Source organism: Euprymna scolopes, chromosome 35 (genome assembly GCF_053919585.1).
Source record: "Euprymna scolopes isolate OS-2025 chromosome 35, ASM5391958v1, whole genome shotgun sequence".
Taxonomy (NCBI): Eukaryota; Metazoa; Mollusca; class Cephalopoda; order Sepiida; family Sepiolidae; genus Euprymna; species Euprymna scolopes.
In genome coordinates this window covers 14,403,184-14,421,908 of record NC_136516.1, presented here as the reverse complement: position 1 = coordinate 14,421,908, position 18,725 = coordinate 14,403,184, and the positions used below count along the sequence as shown (strand labels likewise).

Genomic DNA, 18,725 nt, shown 5'->3' with positions numbered 1-18,725 from the left:
TGACAAGCTTCTGGGCTTGACCATTACTCCTGATCTTAAATGGAACACGTATATCAAATCTGTTGCCAAAGCCGCTGGAAAAATGGTGGGATCTTTCTATCGATCCAGTAGATATCTCACTGCTGATGCTATTCTCTATCTATATAAGAGCCAGGTACGTCCAAGGATGGAATACTGTTGCCACATCTGGGCAGGAGCTGCTAGAAAGAACTTGTCCTGCCTTGATAGAGTTCAAAATAGACTTCGTAGCCTCGTAGGAGATGTCCTTTTCTCCTCCTTGCAACCTCTATCTCACAGAAGAGATGTTGCGAGTTTGTCTCTGATGTATCGTTATTTTCATGGAAAGTGTTCAACTGAGCTTCAATCTATGGTCCCCCCTCGCCATACTTTCACAAGAAACACTCGTCTAGCTGTAAACACTATCAATAATTTCCCCCACTCTTTATCTGTGCCTAAACCTAAACGTAGATTCCATGAACAAAGCTTCTTTCTTAGAACTGCACGCCTGTGGAATTGTCTTCCGTTTTCCTGCTTTCCGGCTGACTACAATATGGTTTTGTTCAAGTCTAAAGTAAATAAGTTCTTGATGAGCCGTTCCATATAAGTTATTAAATTTACCAAATTTTCATTACTAATGATTACTATATTGACCAACTTCTACTGTACACTCTTTAACCCTTATCCTTGAGTGGCCTCTGGGCCTTGATAATGTGGTGATGCCTTTGTAAAAAAAAAAAAAAAAAAAAAAAAAAAAGGCCACTCGATGATAAGGGTTAATGAATGTAAGGTATTAGTGCAATAATCGTTAATGGTGCATATTGGGTAGATTTTGATTATTTAAAAAGACGGCTTAACAAAAACTTGTTTATTTGAAGGCTACCAGGTCGTATTCAGCCGAGAAGCATACCAGCGGAACAGTGGTGCACATGTGGGTAGTTCTGGGAAGCAAGCTTTGTTAATCTGCGCTTAGATTTAGGCACAGATAATGAGTGAGGGAAATCGTATACAGTGGTTGTAGCTAGTCAAGTATTTTTGCGAAAGTTTGGCAAGGGGGAGATCATGGATTGAATTTCAGTCAAGCACTTGCCATGAAAATAACAATAGAACAAAGACAGGTTCGCAACGTTTCTTCTGTGGGAAAAAGGTTGCAGAGAAGAGAAAAGGGCATCACCTACTAAGTTTTGAAGTCGATCTTGAACTCTATTAAGACTGAGTGCGCTGAGCAGCTCCTGCCCAGATTTGGCAACGGTACTCAATTTTAGGACGTACCTGGCTCTTATACAGGTAGAGAATTACATCAGCAGTGAGATACCTACTAGAGAGGTAGAATGACGCAACCATTTTTCCAGCGATTTTGGCAACATATTTTATGCATGGGATCCATTTCAGATCAGGAGTTAAGCACCAGAAGTTTGTCAAGATATGAAGCTTCTTCAAGACAAAAGTCATTCATTTAAATTGGAACATGATGGGGGTCAGAGCGATTATGATGAAAGGAGAAAAGCTTGGTTTTTGATGCATTAAAATTAACCAGCCACCTTTTTCCCCATTGCATCACGTTCTCAAGATGAGAAGGGGGGAGAATCAAAAAGATCTTGGTCATTACTGCCCTTTGAAGTGTTGCCATAGATGGTGGTATCATCTGCATAAATGTTTACGAATGATCTTAGAATGTGATTTGGGAGATCATTGATGAAGATCAGGAAGAGAGTTAGGCCAAAGATGAAACCTTGAGGGACGCCAGCATTAATACTATGAGTTTCGGATTTTTGCCCATCAACGACTACCCTTATAAGCCTATCAGAGAGAAAGGATTTAATAATTGAGAGGACATTTCCAGCTATTCAATAGCTGACGATCTTGTGAAGTAGACCTTTATGCCATACTCTATCGAAAGCCTTTGATATGTCAAGAGCTATTGCTCTAGAATCGAAGCCTCTACCGAGAAATTCACTAATCCTGTGTGATATAACAATTAGTATATCAGTTGTGGATCTCACAGAACGGAAACCATATTGCATGTCAGTGAGCAGGTTATTTTTGTTGAGTTGGTTAATGACTTTCCTGTTTATCACAAATTCAGGCAACTTACTCATGACGCACAGGAGACTGATTGGTTTGTTCTGAAATAGAGATGACCGATCTCCGAGATTTTTAAATACGGAACAGACTGACGAAGATTTCCAGGATGTTGGGAAGCATTTCTCCTTAAGGCATCGTTTAAACAGCTTTGTAAGAATGGGAGCTAGTTCCGGTTGAAGCTTTTTGAGCATTATAACTGCAATGCCAACAGGACCAGTTGCTTTATTAGAATTATGGTTTTTATTAAGCTTGGCAACATCATGTACAAATATTTGTATGTTGCATAGTGTGTTTTCAGTCACAGGAGGAAATATTTTTGAATTGGCTCATGCATAAAAAGAAATAGAAATATTTCGGCAAGTTGAAATGCGCATTTAGTATTTCAACTTGCTTGCATATTTCTGTACGTGTTATTCATCCATCCAAACAAAGATTTTTCTTATTATAAACCATCTTTGGTGTATGATTGCTATGCGACCTGTAGTTTAAGAGTTTATCGGCTAAATATTTTAACACAGCTCCACACACACATATATACATCTACTGTTTTATATATATATATATATATATATATATATGATGATTGCAACGTCTTGTCAGACAAGTGCCACTCCCTCAAAGACTTAAAGTCCATGAGCCACAAAAATGACTTCCATCACCACAGGACCATTTTAATAGACAAATGCCTGAGGGAGTATCTATACACAGATGATGTTACAGAGTCTTAGCTTTGTATGACAGCTAAGTCTCTCTCTTGGTTCAAAATGTTGAGATCCAGCAACAAGCAAGAGCAAGATAGCCAGCAACAAGTTAAACTGCAGACCAGCTTAATGCGGGTACTGGTCTCCCGCTTTATGGTTTTTTTAATCAGAGATTTGTTTCTCCTAGAAAGATTGCCTTCACCACGGCTTACGGGAGCCCTCTCGACCCTAACACACACATACATACATACATACATACATACATACATACATACATACACACAAACACACATGGTGCTAGTTGTCCGTTGACCCCAAAAAAGGGTTCATTCGCCCTTTGGAAGGTCTTGTTTTTAATCCTTCAGGGAGACTAGCCACCCTCCTCACCAAACAAGTCTGGTGGGAGAACCAGTTTAGTCGCCGGTGACCCGACCATGAGGCAGGTAGTACTGGGTTACATGGTACCAGTAGCACATGACATGACCTGATATATATATATATATATATATATATATATAAAAAACACTTTGAAAAAGATTTAAAAACATATTTAATCTGAAAAGGAAACACTTGATAAGTGAGTAGTCCTTAATCCGCGGAGTTTAGATGAAACTGCAAGTAAGTCAAGGATCTTACTTGATAACAAAAAGTGAAGCAGAGGGAATATGGTGAAGAAAAAGGTGATATATATATATATATATATATACGTTTCTGAATTTTTGATATGAGGATTGGTTATTCGTATTATTTTGATTTATTGGACTACTGTTCTCATCTTGAGTGTGATTTTCACAACGTTTCGATCGATGTAACCTCCGACCTTCTTCAGGTGTATCTTGTCGAACTCGTGAATGTTTCTGTCGTATTCAGAATTTTGAACGGAACCCTTTATGTACTTCACGGGGATAGCATGCTCTTGTTCCATCAGCCACGACTGGATAGAGGTCCTAAGTCATTCTCAATTGTATTTTTTATATGTATATGTGTGTGTGTGTGTGTGTGTGTGTGGTTAATTGTCAGTAGTAATAATAATAATCTATCTATTAATACCGAAGTACCTTTAACGTACGTACGTAGTATATAGATACGCTAATTTAATGTTCGGAGTATTTTATCACCTTCTATCCACCTTTTTAATAAATAGGATCTCCCGATCGAATAATTTATAAACTAGAAACCGTGACATATACATACATACGTACGTTAAAGGTACTGTGGTATTAATATACAGATGATGATGATGATGATGACGACGACGACAGCAACAACTAAAATCAATATGTTGTTTTTTAATTCCAGGTGCCGTCATCTTTGGTTATGATATAATGTCGACTGGTTCATTTCCTGTGCATCTGATAACGAAATTCATCAATTCGTTTCTAAAACATTCAGGTTACGGGTATTTCAGGGTAATAACTAACGCCTATTGCCCGAAACCATTCCAGGTACCGATTCCATCACTGATACACAAAGCACCCTTGCCGTTACAAAACCTGGTACCCGTCAATGTCGTCATACCGAGTCTTGTCGACATCGTCCGTGAGATGAACGCCGAGTTTTACACGCGGGCGATCCGGTACGCCCGTGCCGGTCGGACAACAAACCAAGTTGCGATCCTGTTCATCGACCCGTTGCTCACCGTTATCACACCGGAACTGATAGTAGAGACCCAGAAGCTGAAAGAAAACGGGGTTAGACTGTTCGTCATCAACGTCGGGCAACCGAATTTGCCCCAGGCTCAACCCTTGCAGCTCATCAGCAGTCGACCTTTTGTGGAGTACATTTACAACTTTCCAATGTACGACCAGCCGGTGTACAATGTGAGACGTGCGCCTTTCGTCTTCAAAGACATGTGCCACGTGTTCGCGCCAAATATTCGCCTACGTTAAGTTGAGCTCCGATGCTTTTTTTAATTAATAAACAAACGGTAACCGTGTAGTATAATTAACAGAGTATACAGCATGAAAAATTAAATTTCTATTTACCTGGATAGTTTTAAAATTATGAAACTGTTTGCAAGTTTTATTTCAAAATGTGTGTTGTTACTTTAACTGATAATATCCATTGAAAGCGTACTGTGGTTATATGAGAAAATAAAGCTGTGTACGCATTATAAATGTTTCTTTTTCTGTGTCTTATGTTATACATTAGTACATTAGGGGTCATTTCGAGTTAAAAGTTTATTTACTGCACTCATCTGGACTAGAGAAAATCATGATTTAAATGTGTATGTCTCGTCTAAATAACTAACGATAATTCTCTGATATGGCCGACAAGACGGGTGATCAAAAAGTCAGATCGAGCGTACCGGAAAACGAAATGAGATCAAATGAGGTCTCATTTCGTTAGTCTCATTTCGTTAGTCTCATTTCGTTTTCCGGTACGCGGTACGCTCGATCTGATTTTTGGATCACCCGTCTTGTCGGCCATATTAGATATTCATCATTAGTTATTTAGACGAGACATACACATTTAAATCATGATTTTCTCTAGTCCAGATGAGTGCAGTAAATAAACTTTTAACTCGAAATGACCCCTAATGTACTAATGTATAACATAAGACACAGAAAAGAAACATTTATAATGCGTACACAGATTTATTTTCTCATATAACCACCGTACGCTTTCAATGGATTTTACCCTTTAACTTTACTAGACACGATTCAATCAAAGATGGCGGTCAATTTGCTTCGTTTTTAGGTGGTCGCTAATTTCAGATATAAAAATATAATTTTAAAAGCAGCTTATGATGCAATTAACCATAAGTCAGGGGTTATTGTCATTTAAATTAAGTTTTTTTTTTTTATTATTAAATTGTAAGCCAGAACCATCTAAAATCGACCACTATTTTTTATTTACACACATTTGGTGAAGTTACAATAAAAAAAATTCCAAGCTACTAAATCTCAAAAAAAGTTACTACATTTTAAAATTATGCAGGTCGGTAGAAAATATTTTAATTTTTTTTTTTTTTTTTTTTTTTTTACATTAGGTAAAAGTTATTTTGCCTTCGATTTCACGGCTGTTAACTATACTGCAGGAATATCAGCTACTATAAGGACCATCAAGGTGTAATTATTTATGTATATTTTTTCTATCCCATTCCCGAAATCGAACTGAAATCCCAATTTTTCTATCTCTATACGCCAAGATTCTGTTATGATATAATAAAACCCTTTTAGGACAGATAAAATGAATTCGTTGAGCAGAACTTTTTTGTTCGCCAGTTGTATATTTCCTCAAGAAAATTAAAAACAATATATAATGATACTAAACCTTTGTCTAGAATCCTTATTCCAATTTTCATCAAAATCTATTTAAGGCGACTGTCTGCATTATTGCCAATGTATTTCCTTCCCCACTTGATCGTATTTTTATTATTACTATCAGAACCTGTGGAAATTCCACGGTCGTTGAAAATTAAAAAACACACATACACACACACACACAAACATATCAGTAAGAAACATCTTATCACACAATCAAACAATTACATTGAGGTTGGACCATGTACCATTAAAGACTTTAACTAAATCACGAAGCTCTGGATCTTCAGATCCTGGTATCTCTTCTTACAATTGCATCAATTTGATGAACTGTTCTGATCCTATCCTGATCTCGCAACATTATGATCATGTGACAGTGTGACAGCCTTTTGGTCAAGATCAAAGTGTAGTATCTGTTCCGGCAGATACTGCAAGCTATGACTAGCTATGACTAGCTATGACTAGCAAAGACCAGATGTGGGGGCAACCCCACATGCCTGACCATTAACCAGCTCCCATTTCCCACCTCTCGGGAGCTGGTCCCCTTTTTCCCTTCCCCCTCCCTTCACTCCTCACATTAAAAATCGGCCTTGTGCCTAATTTGCTCGGTGGGGGAGCAAATAAATAACATCTGTTCCGGCAGATACTGCAAGCTATGACTAGCTATGACTAGCAAAGACCAGATGTGGGGGCAACCCCACATGCCTGACCTTTAACCAGCTCCCATTTCCCACCTCTCGGGAGCCGGTCCCCTTTTCCCCTTCCCCCTCCCTTCACTCCTCACATTAAAAATCGGCCTTGTGCCTAATTTGCTCGGTGGGGGAGCAAATAAATACCATCTGTTCCGGCAGATGCTGCAAGCTATGACTAGCTATGACTAGCAAACACCAGATGTGGGGGCAACCCCACATGCCTGACCATTAACCAGCTCCCATTTCCCACCTCTCGGGAGCGGGTCCCCTTTTTCCCTTCCCCCTCCCTTCACTCCTCACATTAAAAATCGCCCTTGTGCCTAATTTGCTCGGTGGGGGAGCAAATAAATACCATCTGTTCCGGCAGATGCTGCAAGCAAAGACCATTGCCCTTGTGGCATTCTTTTGGTCCATGTACGGGCAACCCTACTTGGGCCAGCTGGCAAATCACTATCCAGCTCCCATTTCCCACCTCTCGGGAGCTGGTCCCCTTTTCCCTTCCCCCCTCTCACTTTAAAAATCGGCATTGTGCCTAATTTGCTCGGTGGGGGAGCAAATAAATATCGCCTTTGGGTCAAGATCAAAGTGTAGTATCTGTTCTTCGGATGCTATACTTCAATTTCTTGTTTTCTGTTAGTGGAGGAGAAATTCTTCACGACTGAGACAATTTTTATTTTTTGTTCCTTTTCTCCACATTAAAAAACGACCCTGGTGTCTAACTCTGTCCCGTGGGGAGACATTGTAAATAGGGACAGTGTGGCAACCCTCGTTTTTTTTTTTTAATTCAACAACATAAACATTTGCAAATAGAATTCCCAGTACATGTTTGTCTTTAATGTCTTTCAAAAGTTCAGCTAGATGTGTATTATACGCATGTGATATAAAGTCAGGTCGATTTTATGTAAGTTCTGATGACATCCTAGTTGTTTATTATTTAAGGACATCTTGGATTACACGTGTATGTAAGGAATAAGTCTGGTTTTCCGTATTTACAGAAAACTGCTTGGTGATAATTTCATCATAACATATAATTAAGTAATAATGTTTTCACCTAAAATGAGTAATTTTAAAAGATCCATAATCAACAAAATCATCCTATGATTTTAGTTATTTTGACATAACTCTTAGTAGGTAATAATGTTTTCACCTGAAATGCGTACGTTTAAAAGATCACAATCAATCATGAAAGCACTATACGATTTTACTTATTTCGACATGACACTTAAGTGGGTAATGTTTTCACCTGAAATGCGTAGGTTTAAAAGATCTTTAATCAACAAAAGCACCCTATGATTGTAAATATTTCAACATGACACTTTATGGTATTATTACCATACATTAACATGGGTACTAATTAGAGGTCACCATTTTGGTAGGCTCCCACTTCGGGGCGCCTCCGATAACAGGGAGAACTGGAGCGCTGAAATAGAAAGAAATACTGGTAAAAGAAGACATTGTCTTCTTATAAAAATGAGGACGTGTAACGTGACTTTGTTATGAATTCATGAGGTTTTATATATCCAATATATATGTGTGTTTTCCCGAAACTCGGGTTACAAAGAAAGACAGTGCATTTTGTAAAGTCTGTATTAATGTTCAATGCTCCTCCTGGCTACCTAATGGGAGCTGAGGAGTGAGGCGTGTGTTCTGTCTCTAGTCGCCGTGGAAGTAAGGACGTTTCCTTCACTCGAATGTCCCACGTAAACCGTTCTCGCTTTTCATTGGCTGGAACCTCTGATGACGTATAAGAAGAAAGGAAGAAAAAGAGAAAAGAGTAGGGAGAAAGAGAGAACTAAGGTGAGAATACAGCCTAGTCTCGTAGTAGTAGCAGCTCGCTACAACTTTAGTCGGTAATAATGTTTTCACCTGAAGTGCGTTGACATGTAATAATTTATATCAGTTTGAAATAAGTTAAACTTAAAAAAAGAAATTGAAAGTAAATATTTATTACGAGTCCTTATTAAGGTCACACAATAAACGGCGGGCGTTTAGGAAATTGACCCTCACCTCTAAATTACAAAATTTTCACTTTTTTTTTCTTTTTCACGTTACTCTCATCGAGTCGCAATATTTTTCTTGGTGATGGTCACAAAGTATATGTTCAATTTAGTAGAATGTTATAATTGAAAACTGATCCCCGTGGATAAAAATCATAAAAAATTTTTTTTTTTAAATCTGTCCCATCGACGAAATGTAGCATCCCTCTGCCTGTTCTACAAGTACTTTAACGATGAATACTCTGAAGAACTGCAAGCACTTGTACCCCCTCGACGTAAATACCCCGTAAGAGAGCCTTCTACTCGAGTAGTTTCTTCCCCAGAACCGCTAGACTTTGGAATTCCCTTCCGGATTCCTGCTTCCCCAACTGTACTGACATGCAGAAGTTCAAGTGTAACGTGAACCGACATCTTCCTGCCCAACTCCCCACATAGTACCCCTGCAGTTTATGTCCCTTATAGTAGCCCCCTACATCAAAGTGGCAATGTGCCTTGTTTGGGGTGAAAATGTTAAAAAAAAAAAAAAGTTAAGTTTGTAATCAATAAGATTAACGTGAGAAAATATTTTTAAAAAAATAAAAAAATTGTTAAATCTAGAGGTGGGGGGGGGTCATTTTCCTAAACGTCTGCCCAGTAAACAAATAATAATTTTAAATTTTATTTTTTTTTAATTTTTATTTATCAGACTGGAGATTGGGTGGAAAAATACTCTCGATCCCTCTATCACATAAAAGGGACATAATTTCCTCATCACCGTTATGTTACTATGCCAACAATATTTAAACAATGATATCGGTATTTCAGAAGTTAACAGTTTTAAATAAGCAGAACTTACAACATTTTTTTAAGAATAAACACTTTTTATTTATTTTAAACATTATATACAGAATTTAGAAAAAAAAGAATTTAAAGAATATAAATAAAACTTTTTATAATATTTAACAATATAAACCTTTGTTATTTTTAATTTTAAATAATATAAACAGAACAGTTTATAATTTTTTTATTTTCAATTTTAAACAATATAAAACGAATTTTTCATAATTTTAAACGGTAAACTTTTACTTGGTTATCACCTTAACAAGTTCTTTTAAAATGATGATACTTTAGGTTTTCAGGTATGCTGAAAACGAATATCGCATTTAAAGTTTCTCCAAATAAGTAGTTTACCGGATATTAAGCAATATAATTTACGTTAAAAGTGGTGGCAATAGTTGTACACCAAAAATATGCGCTCTTGCACGTACAACTATGACCAGCACTTTACACATAAGAAATTATATTGCTAAATATCCGGAAACTACTACATTTAAATACGATATTCGTTTGCAGCATATCCGAAAAAGTCGTTATTTTAAAGGAAAATGTTAAGGTTGAAACCAAGTAAAAGTTTACCATAAACTTTTTAAAATTTAAAACGATATAAACAGATTTTTTTAAACAATTATCGTTCACGAATGCTTTTGATTTATACCGGGCAAGATTTCCCCCTTTTCTATTTTTAGCTATATGGATTCCAACAAATGCATTTCAGAAGTTTCTGTTTCCAACTTTTCTCATTCGTTTTTTTTTTTTTTGTATGATTTTTTTTGTTTGTTTGTTTTTTTTTTTTTTTTTTTTTTTTTTTTTACAATGGAACCATAAACCTTCTATGGTTTGCGTGTGTATCGAGGCGTCAATCGAGTCAATAATTTCGTCATGTTGATATTTTCCATAATCGAAGTAGCCCACCAGCACCGTTGGAAAGGAGCAACAAACAGAATATAATTTTTTTTTTTAATTTAATGGTTTTAAATACCAAAAACAAGAACAGACTTTTTTAAAAATAAATAAACATGTTTATTTATTAATATTAAATACCTCTAGCTCCATCTCAAACGTCCACCGCTTATACCAAACTAACCAATCAGCAACACATTTTGCCAAAAATTACATTAAGGTGAATACACTTTACATACTTTTTGTTTTACATAGGCATCACAACTTATCAAGGCCCAGAGCCCACTCAAGGATAAGGGTTAAAAGGTGTACAGTAGTCAATTGGACAATATAGTAATCGTTAAATTTGTTAACGTGCAACGGTTCATCAAGACCTTGTTTTACATTGGACTTGAAGACAACCATATTGTAGTCAGCTGGAAAGCAGGAAAACGGAACAGAGTTCCACAAGCGTGCAGTTCTAAAAAAGGAACTTTGTTCATGGAATCTACGTTTAGGTTTAGACACAGATACAGAGTGGGGGGAATTATTGATAGTGTTTTCAGGTAGACGAGTGTTTCTTGTGAAAGTTTGGCGAGGGGGGAAATAGATTGAAGCTCAGTCGAGCACTTGCCATGAAAATAACGATAAAGCAAAGACAACGACTTAATGATTAAACATCCAAAAACGTTTAACTAAAATAGTCGAATGGGTCGCACACGTCTTTAATTGGAATGTTGTTATGTACATATCGGAATTATTATCGAAAAACAACGCTACATTAGGAAACGAACCACATAATTAACCCCAAATGATAACTTAACACTCTAACCAGGACACTATATGAACCGAACACTCCACAAAGATGAATAAATATATGCTATTTATGAACCTATTTACATATTGATGGTCTAACGAGTCAACCCTTAGAAGTAAACACATTAACCTATCGGTCCTGGATATGACCTAAAACTATATCCGATGGTGAGGCCCCACTTTGCGGGCTTTGGAGAGTGTGGAGCCACCCTTTAATTGCCATTGCTCCCAGGTCCACTCTGACTCGGAGTGGTAGTACCTGTTAGGGTCCCAACTATGGGTTAAATAGAATCCGACTTTAAAAAATATATACTCCATTAAAAATCGTTCCTCAAAATAACAAGATCCGGCATTAAATAACCTGAAAAAGGTTGATATGCTGTAAAACAAAAACAACCAACCATTAACCTATTAAATATATACATAATATAGTATTAGAGAAAGAATTAACTACCTAAATAAAAATAAGAAATGATAACCATCGAAAATAAGTTTATATATATATATACATATGAATACCTTTGCCACGATAATTACCCCAAACTTCAATGTATAGTGAAAAATAACTACCAATGTACCACATTTATTTAAATCTTATTAATAAGCCCAGATATCCATTTAAAACAACTACTAATCCGACCATTTGATATAAACAAACAAATAAGTAAATAAATAAGGAACCCGAAAAACTAAAAACAAATGAAGGAGTGAAAAATAGCGAAGAATAAACAATAAAAAATAAAAATATATAAAATAAATAATAAATTGATTAAAAAAGTATATAAAAACACTTGTCAATAGGAAGCCGTTAGCAGTAAAGTTAGGACAACCATGAAAACAACCTAGTATATAGATAGTAGCGACGATAGGAATATAAAAGTACTTTAGATGAAAGCAAAAAAAAAAAAATTAGCCGCCAGACTAATAGAATTCTAACACCTCCCAACCGTCAACAGCTTAATCGCACGAAACCACACTTCCCTCCTCCTCATTGCTACTGTGAAAATTTAAAAACTAAAAACAAATGAACGAATAAAAAACGAGAGATAAAAAAATAAATTAAGGAATAAAAATAACACCTGTCAAAAGAAAATTAAAGTCGCCACCAATAAAAGATATACAACCATAAAAACAACCTAAGATATGGGAAATTTTAAAAATTGACAGAGTAGTTTGGTAGGGAAATGCACACACACACACACACACACAACAGACAATTTTACTTTTATAGATATATAGATAAACAAATAAATATTTGTTTATTTTATTTGTAAAAAATCGTTGCGTTGTATTGACTTATGAACGTTAAACATACGTCTTTCAATTTAAATTTTAAACAACGCTTATAGCATGGGAACACAATCTAATTAATGTGTGTGTGTGTGTGTGTGTGTGTGTGTGTGTGTGTGTGTGTGTGTGTGTGTGATTTTCGTTTGTACGTGAATGCTAAAAATTCCGTTTCGAATATATGTCTGTGTGTAATTTTCCCCCGAGAATAAAACACGTTTGTGCGTAGCTGATTTTCCATAAGTATTTTGTAGTACTATATATCTGTATACATTTTTGTTTTGCATTTCTTTCTCGTCTCTCTCTCTCTCTCTCTCTCATATATATATATCTTTCCCTTCATTTCTCTCAATCACTCCCCCCCTCTCTATATTTCTCTTTTTAACCTATGCTTCTCTACCCCACACTCTCTCTGATACACACGTACTTTTTTCTCACACGAAAGAGATAGGTTTAAAAAAAAAGAAAAAAAAGGGGGGGGGTTAGGGTTAAAGGGTTAATGATCATTCGAGTTTTGCCCATCAAAATGTCAAAAGAAGCGCGAAGGGCCCTGGGACACTAGACGAAGGCGTTAAACGTGTGTTCTAAATTCTCTCACGGCCTGTTAGAACATCGATCTCCGCTTGGTTAAAAACTTGTAAAACAAGAACAATTCATACAGTGTCGTATTCGCTTATTTTAAACTATCCGGTGTTGCCAGGTTGAAAAAATATTAGTAGACGGAGGATTTAGTCACCTACACAATACGTTGTAATAGCATTTGTATTCAACTTAAAATTGTATTTAATTTAAACGTCTATTTAATTCAAATTTTAAAAAATTTCAACTTAAAATTGTATTTAATTTAAATATCGATTTAATATCCCTTCAAGCCTATCATACACTGAATATCCTTGCGATTTTTCTGAAAGTGAATCAAATGTTGAATTTATGGAAGCATAAAAATGTATCAATGGGAAAATAGCTTAAAGGGGAAATAACCCTCGCAGCTTAAATAGATAAAATTAGTTCCGTTTTTAAAGGCAACAAAATTAATTAAATATAAATTAAATAAAAAATAAATACATCAACTTTAAATAATATTTCTAAATAAAATAATGAAGACGATTAAAATATTTCCCTGTAACAAATATTTTTTATCTACAAGGTGACTTGCTTATTTGGAATATCAATTGAATTTAAATAAGTAAATTATTCTGCCCCTCCTTGTGTAACCAAGTTATGGGGTTGATATGCCGTTGTAGAGAAAGAGCAAAAAGAACAAACAATAGGACGATCAAATGACTCTGTGGTTAGAACGAACAAAGGAAAAAGTATGTCAAGAGATACTTATTGTTGTAACGGTCAGAGTTTGGAGTGAGCTGGCTGTTTATTTTGAAACACAGAATTCGAGATGAAATGACAGGCGGTTGTTTATTTTAGAAAACAAGGTTTGAAAGCTGATGACAGGCAAGTTTTCTTGTTGTAAACAAATACAAACTCGTGATGTTTAAAGGGCATTGATGGATATGTATATATTCCTCGAACACAGAGAAAAGAACAGGAAGAGAAAAAAAAGAGGAGAAGAGAAGAAGAGAGAATTCGATTTTGGCGAATTCAGATGGTGTTAAAGTCGGGCAGAGAGGGCTTTTGACTTAAAAAACGTATCTCCTATGGCCGAAAAACTTATCCGAACTCAAGTCACAAGCTACCGTTTTAAAATAGCTACAGCCAACTTCCTTCAAACTCTGAAATATTATTAGACCATTATTATTGTGAATAAACCCAGATTAATTGTTTATTCGTGTGTGGAATCATTTTAATTTCCTTTTTCACCACACTAAAATCCACGGCTCTCTTATCGGCGATGTTCGCCAGTAAGTGAGTACACAACGACAGGTCCAGGGTATAAATTTAGACGATCAATTGATAATTCTGTCACTACCCCATATCAGCAACATTAAAACGGCTAAGAATTATCACCGGCAGTGGTCACTGGAAGGACGAAAATAGTGAACTGCAAACCGCCAGAGTCGGGTCGTTTTCAGGCTGCCGTAATTGGAGTGGAAGAGTTCTGAGGTCGACGATCGTCTCAACCGACCGGCTGAAGGGGGTGACACTTGTATAAGAGAGAAATTTTTTTTTTTTCGATACTTATTGGATGACTTTCTGTGCAAGACATATCTAAGAACACTGCCAGATATATAAATTACCTTTGTGTGAAATTTCTGTGCAAGACATATTTATGTTTAGCTTTGTGTAAAATTTACAAAAAATAGGCTCAGCCGTTTCGGAACCCATGAGAAACTCACTCTCTCTCTCTCTCTCTTTCTCTCTCACGCGCACACACAGTGTGACTTTTATATAATAGTAGAGATATTTCCATTACAAGAAACTACGTGTTTATTCAGCTATTACAAATTCTTAAAAATGGTAACAGATTAAAGGTTTTATGGGGCAGAGGTCATACGTCAAAATGAAGTATGATTCTGTATAGTTCAAGAAGATTATACTCAATGTTGACGTCTTCAAAACCCGATAGAATGGAACAAAAAAAAAATGACAAGAAAACCGCTAGATTTTAACTTTTTATACTGTAAGAAATTCTGCAGAAATAAGCAGGCTTCTCATTGGCTGGTTTGTCCGCCCACGATTTTGCTTGAACCTATCAGATTGTTTGTTCTTACTAACTGCTGAGGCTATTCTTGGTGCTAAAATTTATCTTTTCAACCCAGTAGTATTTACAGAGACAACAGATTGAACTGGACGTACGAAAATTTACTCGAGGCTTGTAGCCTCAAAGCTCCTTTGTCTCTGAGATGCATAATGCCCTAATGTGGGATGAAATGCTATCATTTGCAAACAACAATGCCCTTATGTTGGGTGAAATATTATATTCATCACACACTGTTGTGCTTTGTGGATTGATTGACTTTCATCATTACTCATAATGTCTATCAGAGACGAAATTGAGGTCGACGTTTTGACCTGTCCTTTGTCTGCCATTCGGACGGTTATGCACAGTGAACTCCATGAGGACTACTGGACTATCAATATCAATCTTGGAAAGCATCACTTAAGTCATCGACCTGTTGCAGCTTTTTTTCGACAGCGAAGTATTGTATCCAGCTTTACACGAAGATAAACTATGAACTATTACCCTTTCCGGGTGTTACCAGCCCAGCTCGGCAGATAGCTAAAGATGACACATCTTTTGCAACTTGGATATTTTTTCTTTAATAAAATTTATGTTGAAGTTTAAAGGTGAGCCTGTTGTAATTTCTGATTGTTTTCTTGCATTCTGCCAACGGCAAACCCGAGGGTAGAGAATATCTCACAATGTGCTCTATGAAAATATTACGTATTTTCTATATGTGCTTTCGACTTTAAAACTTTTTTAATTGTAATCCGTCATGGTGATGTTATTCGTATTCAATATAAATTTATATTCAATTTAAATTTATATTCAATTTAAATTTATATACAATTTAAATTTATATTCAATTTAAAATTATATTCCATTTAAATTTATATTCCATTTAAAATTATAGTCAATATAAATTTATATTCAATTTAAATTTATATTCAATTTAAATTTATATTCAATTTAAATTTATATACAATTTAAATTTATATTCAATTTAAAATTATATTCCATTTAAATTTATATTCCATTTAAAATTATAGTCAATATAAATTTATATTCAATTTAAATTTATATTCAATTTAAATTTATATTCAATTTAAATTTATATTCAATTAAAATTTATATTCAATTCAAATTTATATTCAATTAAAATTTATATTAAATTTAAAATTATAGTCAATATAAATTTATATTCAATTTAAATTTATATTCAATATAAATTTATATTCAATTCAAATATATATTCAATTTAAATTTATATTCAATTTAAAATTATAGTCAATATAAATTTATATTCAATTTAAATTTATATTCAATATAAATTTATATTCAATTCAAATTTATATTCAATTTAAATTTATATTCAATTTAAAATTATAGTCAATATAAATTTATATTCAATTTAAATTTATATTCAATATAAATTTATATTCAATTCAAATTTATATTCAATTTAAATTTATATTCAATATAAATTTATATTCAATTTAAATTTATATTCAATATAAATTTATATTCAATTCAAATTTATATTCAATATAAATTTATATTCAATATAAATTTATATTCAATTTAAAATTATATTCAATTTAAATTTATATTCAATTCAAATTTATATTCAATATAAATTTATATTCAATTCAAATTTATATTCAATTTAAATTTATATTCAATATAAATTTATATTCAATTTAAATTTATATTCAATTCAAATTTATATTCAATTCAAATTTATATTCAATATAAATTTATATTCAATTCAAATTTATATTCAATTTAAATTTATATTCAATATAAATTTATATTCAATTTAAATTTATATTCAATTTAAAATTATAGTCAATATAAATTTATATTCAATTTAAATTTATATTCAATATAAATTTATATTCAATTCAAATTTATATTCAATATAAATTTATATTCAATATAAATTTATATTCAATTCAAATTTATATTCAATTTAAATTTATATTTAATATAAATTTAAATTTATATACAATTTAAATTTATATTCAATTTAAATTTATATTCAATTTAAATTTATATACAATTTAAATTTATATTCAATTCAAATTTATATTCAATTTAAATTTATATTCAATTTAAATTTATATACAATTTAAATTTATATTCAATTTAAAATTATATTCCATTTAAATTTATATTCCATTTAAAATTATATTCAATTTAAATTTATATTCAATTCAAATTTATATTCAATTTAAATTTATATTCAATTCAAATTTATATTCAATTTAAATTTATATTCAATTTAAATTTATATTTAATATAAATTTATATTCAATTTAAATTTATATTTAATATAAATTTATATTCAATTTAAATTTATATACAATTTAAATTTATATTTGATTTAAATTCATATTCAATTTAAATTTATATTCAATTTAAAATTATATTCAATTTAAAATTATATTTCATTTAAATTTATATTATATTTAAATTTATATTCAATTTAAATTTATATTCAATATAAATTTATATTCAATTTAAATTTATATTCAATTTAAAATTATATTCAATTTAAATTTATATTCAATTTAAATTTATATTCAATTTAAATTTATATTCAATTTAAATTTATATTCAATATAAATTTATATTCAATTTAAATTTATATTCAATTTAAATTTATATTCAATTTAAAATTATATTCAATTTAAATTTATATTTAATATAAATTTACATTCAATTTAAATTTATATTCAATTTAAATTTATATTCAATTTAAAATTATATTCAATTTAAATTTATATTCAATTTAAATGCTAAACAATGTGGCAACAATACTCTATGTATGTTAAGTGAACGGTGTTTTTAGAAATATATTTGTCAGGTGTGAGAAATTTTGTAGCATGATAAAGGGGGGGGCTACTTTTTTGCGGCAGATTTGGCAGCATCGTTTATATACTTATAGGCATTGTGTAGAACGAATGCGACTCAACAGAAATCAATACCCACAAACCTATCATAAAAAGCCCAGATTGACGGTAGGAATGATAAGTCCAGAAACGGAGGGATATAGACAGACAGAATATTACAATTTGTGAGTTTGAAAATCCGTTGGATTGAGACCGAGAATCATCAGTAAAACCGCCAGATTTAATTAATCATATCCTATAGAAAAATATGATGAGCATGCATAATATTCCATATTTTCTATACGTGCTTTTAATTTTAATGTTATTTAAATTGTTATCTGTTGCTATGTATGTATTCAATTTAAAATTGTATTTAATTTAAATGCCTATTTAACTACATATTTTCATTCGATTTGAACATGTATTTAATTAAAAAAATATTCAATTTAATATTTTTAATTTGGACATGTATTTAATTAAAAATGTTCAATTTAATATTTTTTATTTTAATATGTATTTAATCAAAAAATATTCAATTTAATATTTTTTATTTGAATATGTATTTAATTAAAAATTTTCAATTTAATATTTTTTGATTTAAACAAGTATTTAATTGAAAAATATTCAATTTTATGTTTTTTTATTTGAATATGTATTTAATTAAAAATGTTCAAT

At 32.6% G+C, this 18,725-nt stretch overlaps 1 protein-coding gene across 1 annotated transcript in view; it reads left to right on the top strand.

The window, feature by feature from the left end:
* LOC145259587 (uncharacterized) overlaps positions 1-6,038 on the top strand; it is an 89,024-nt gene extending 82,986 nt beyond the window's left edge. Inside the window, exon 12 of the mRNA XM_080117241.1 lies at positions 4,083-6,038. Within this exon, the coding sequence (XP_079973367.1) occupies positions 4,083-4,672 (590 nt within the window). The 3' untranslated portion in view covers positions 4,673-6,038. The remainder of the gene's footprint in view (positions 1-4,082) is intronic.
* The last annotated feature ends 12,687 nt before the right edge of the window (positions 6,039-18,725 follow it).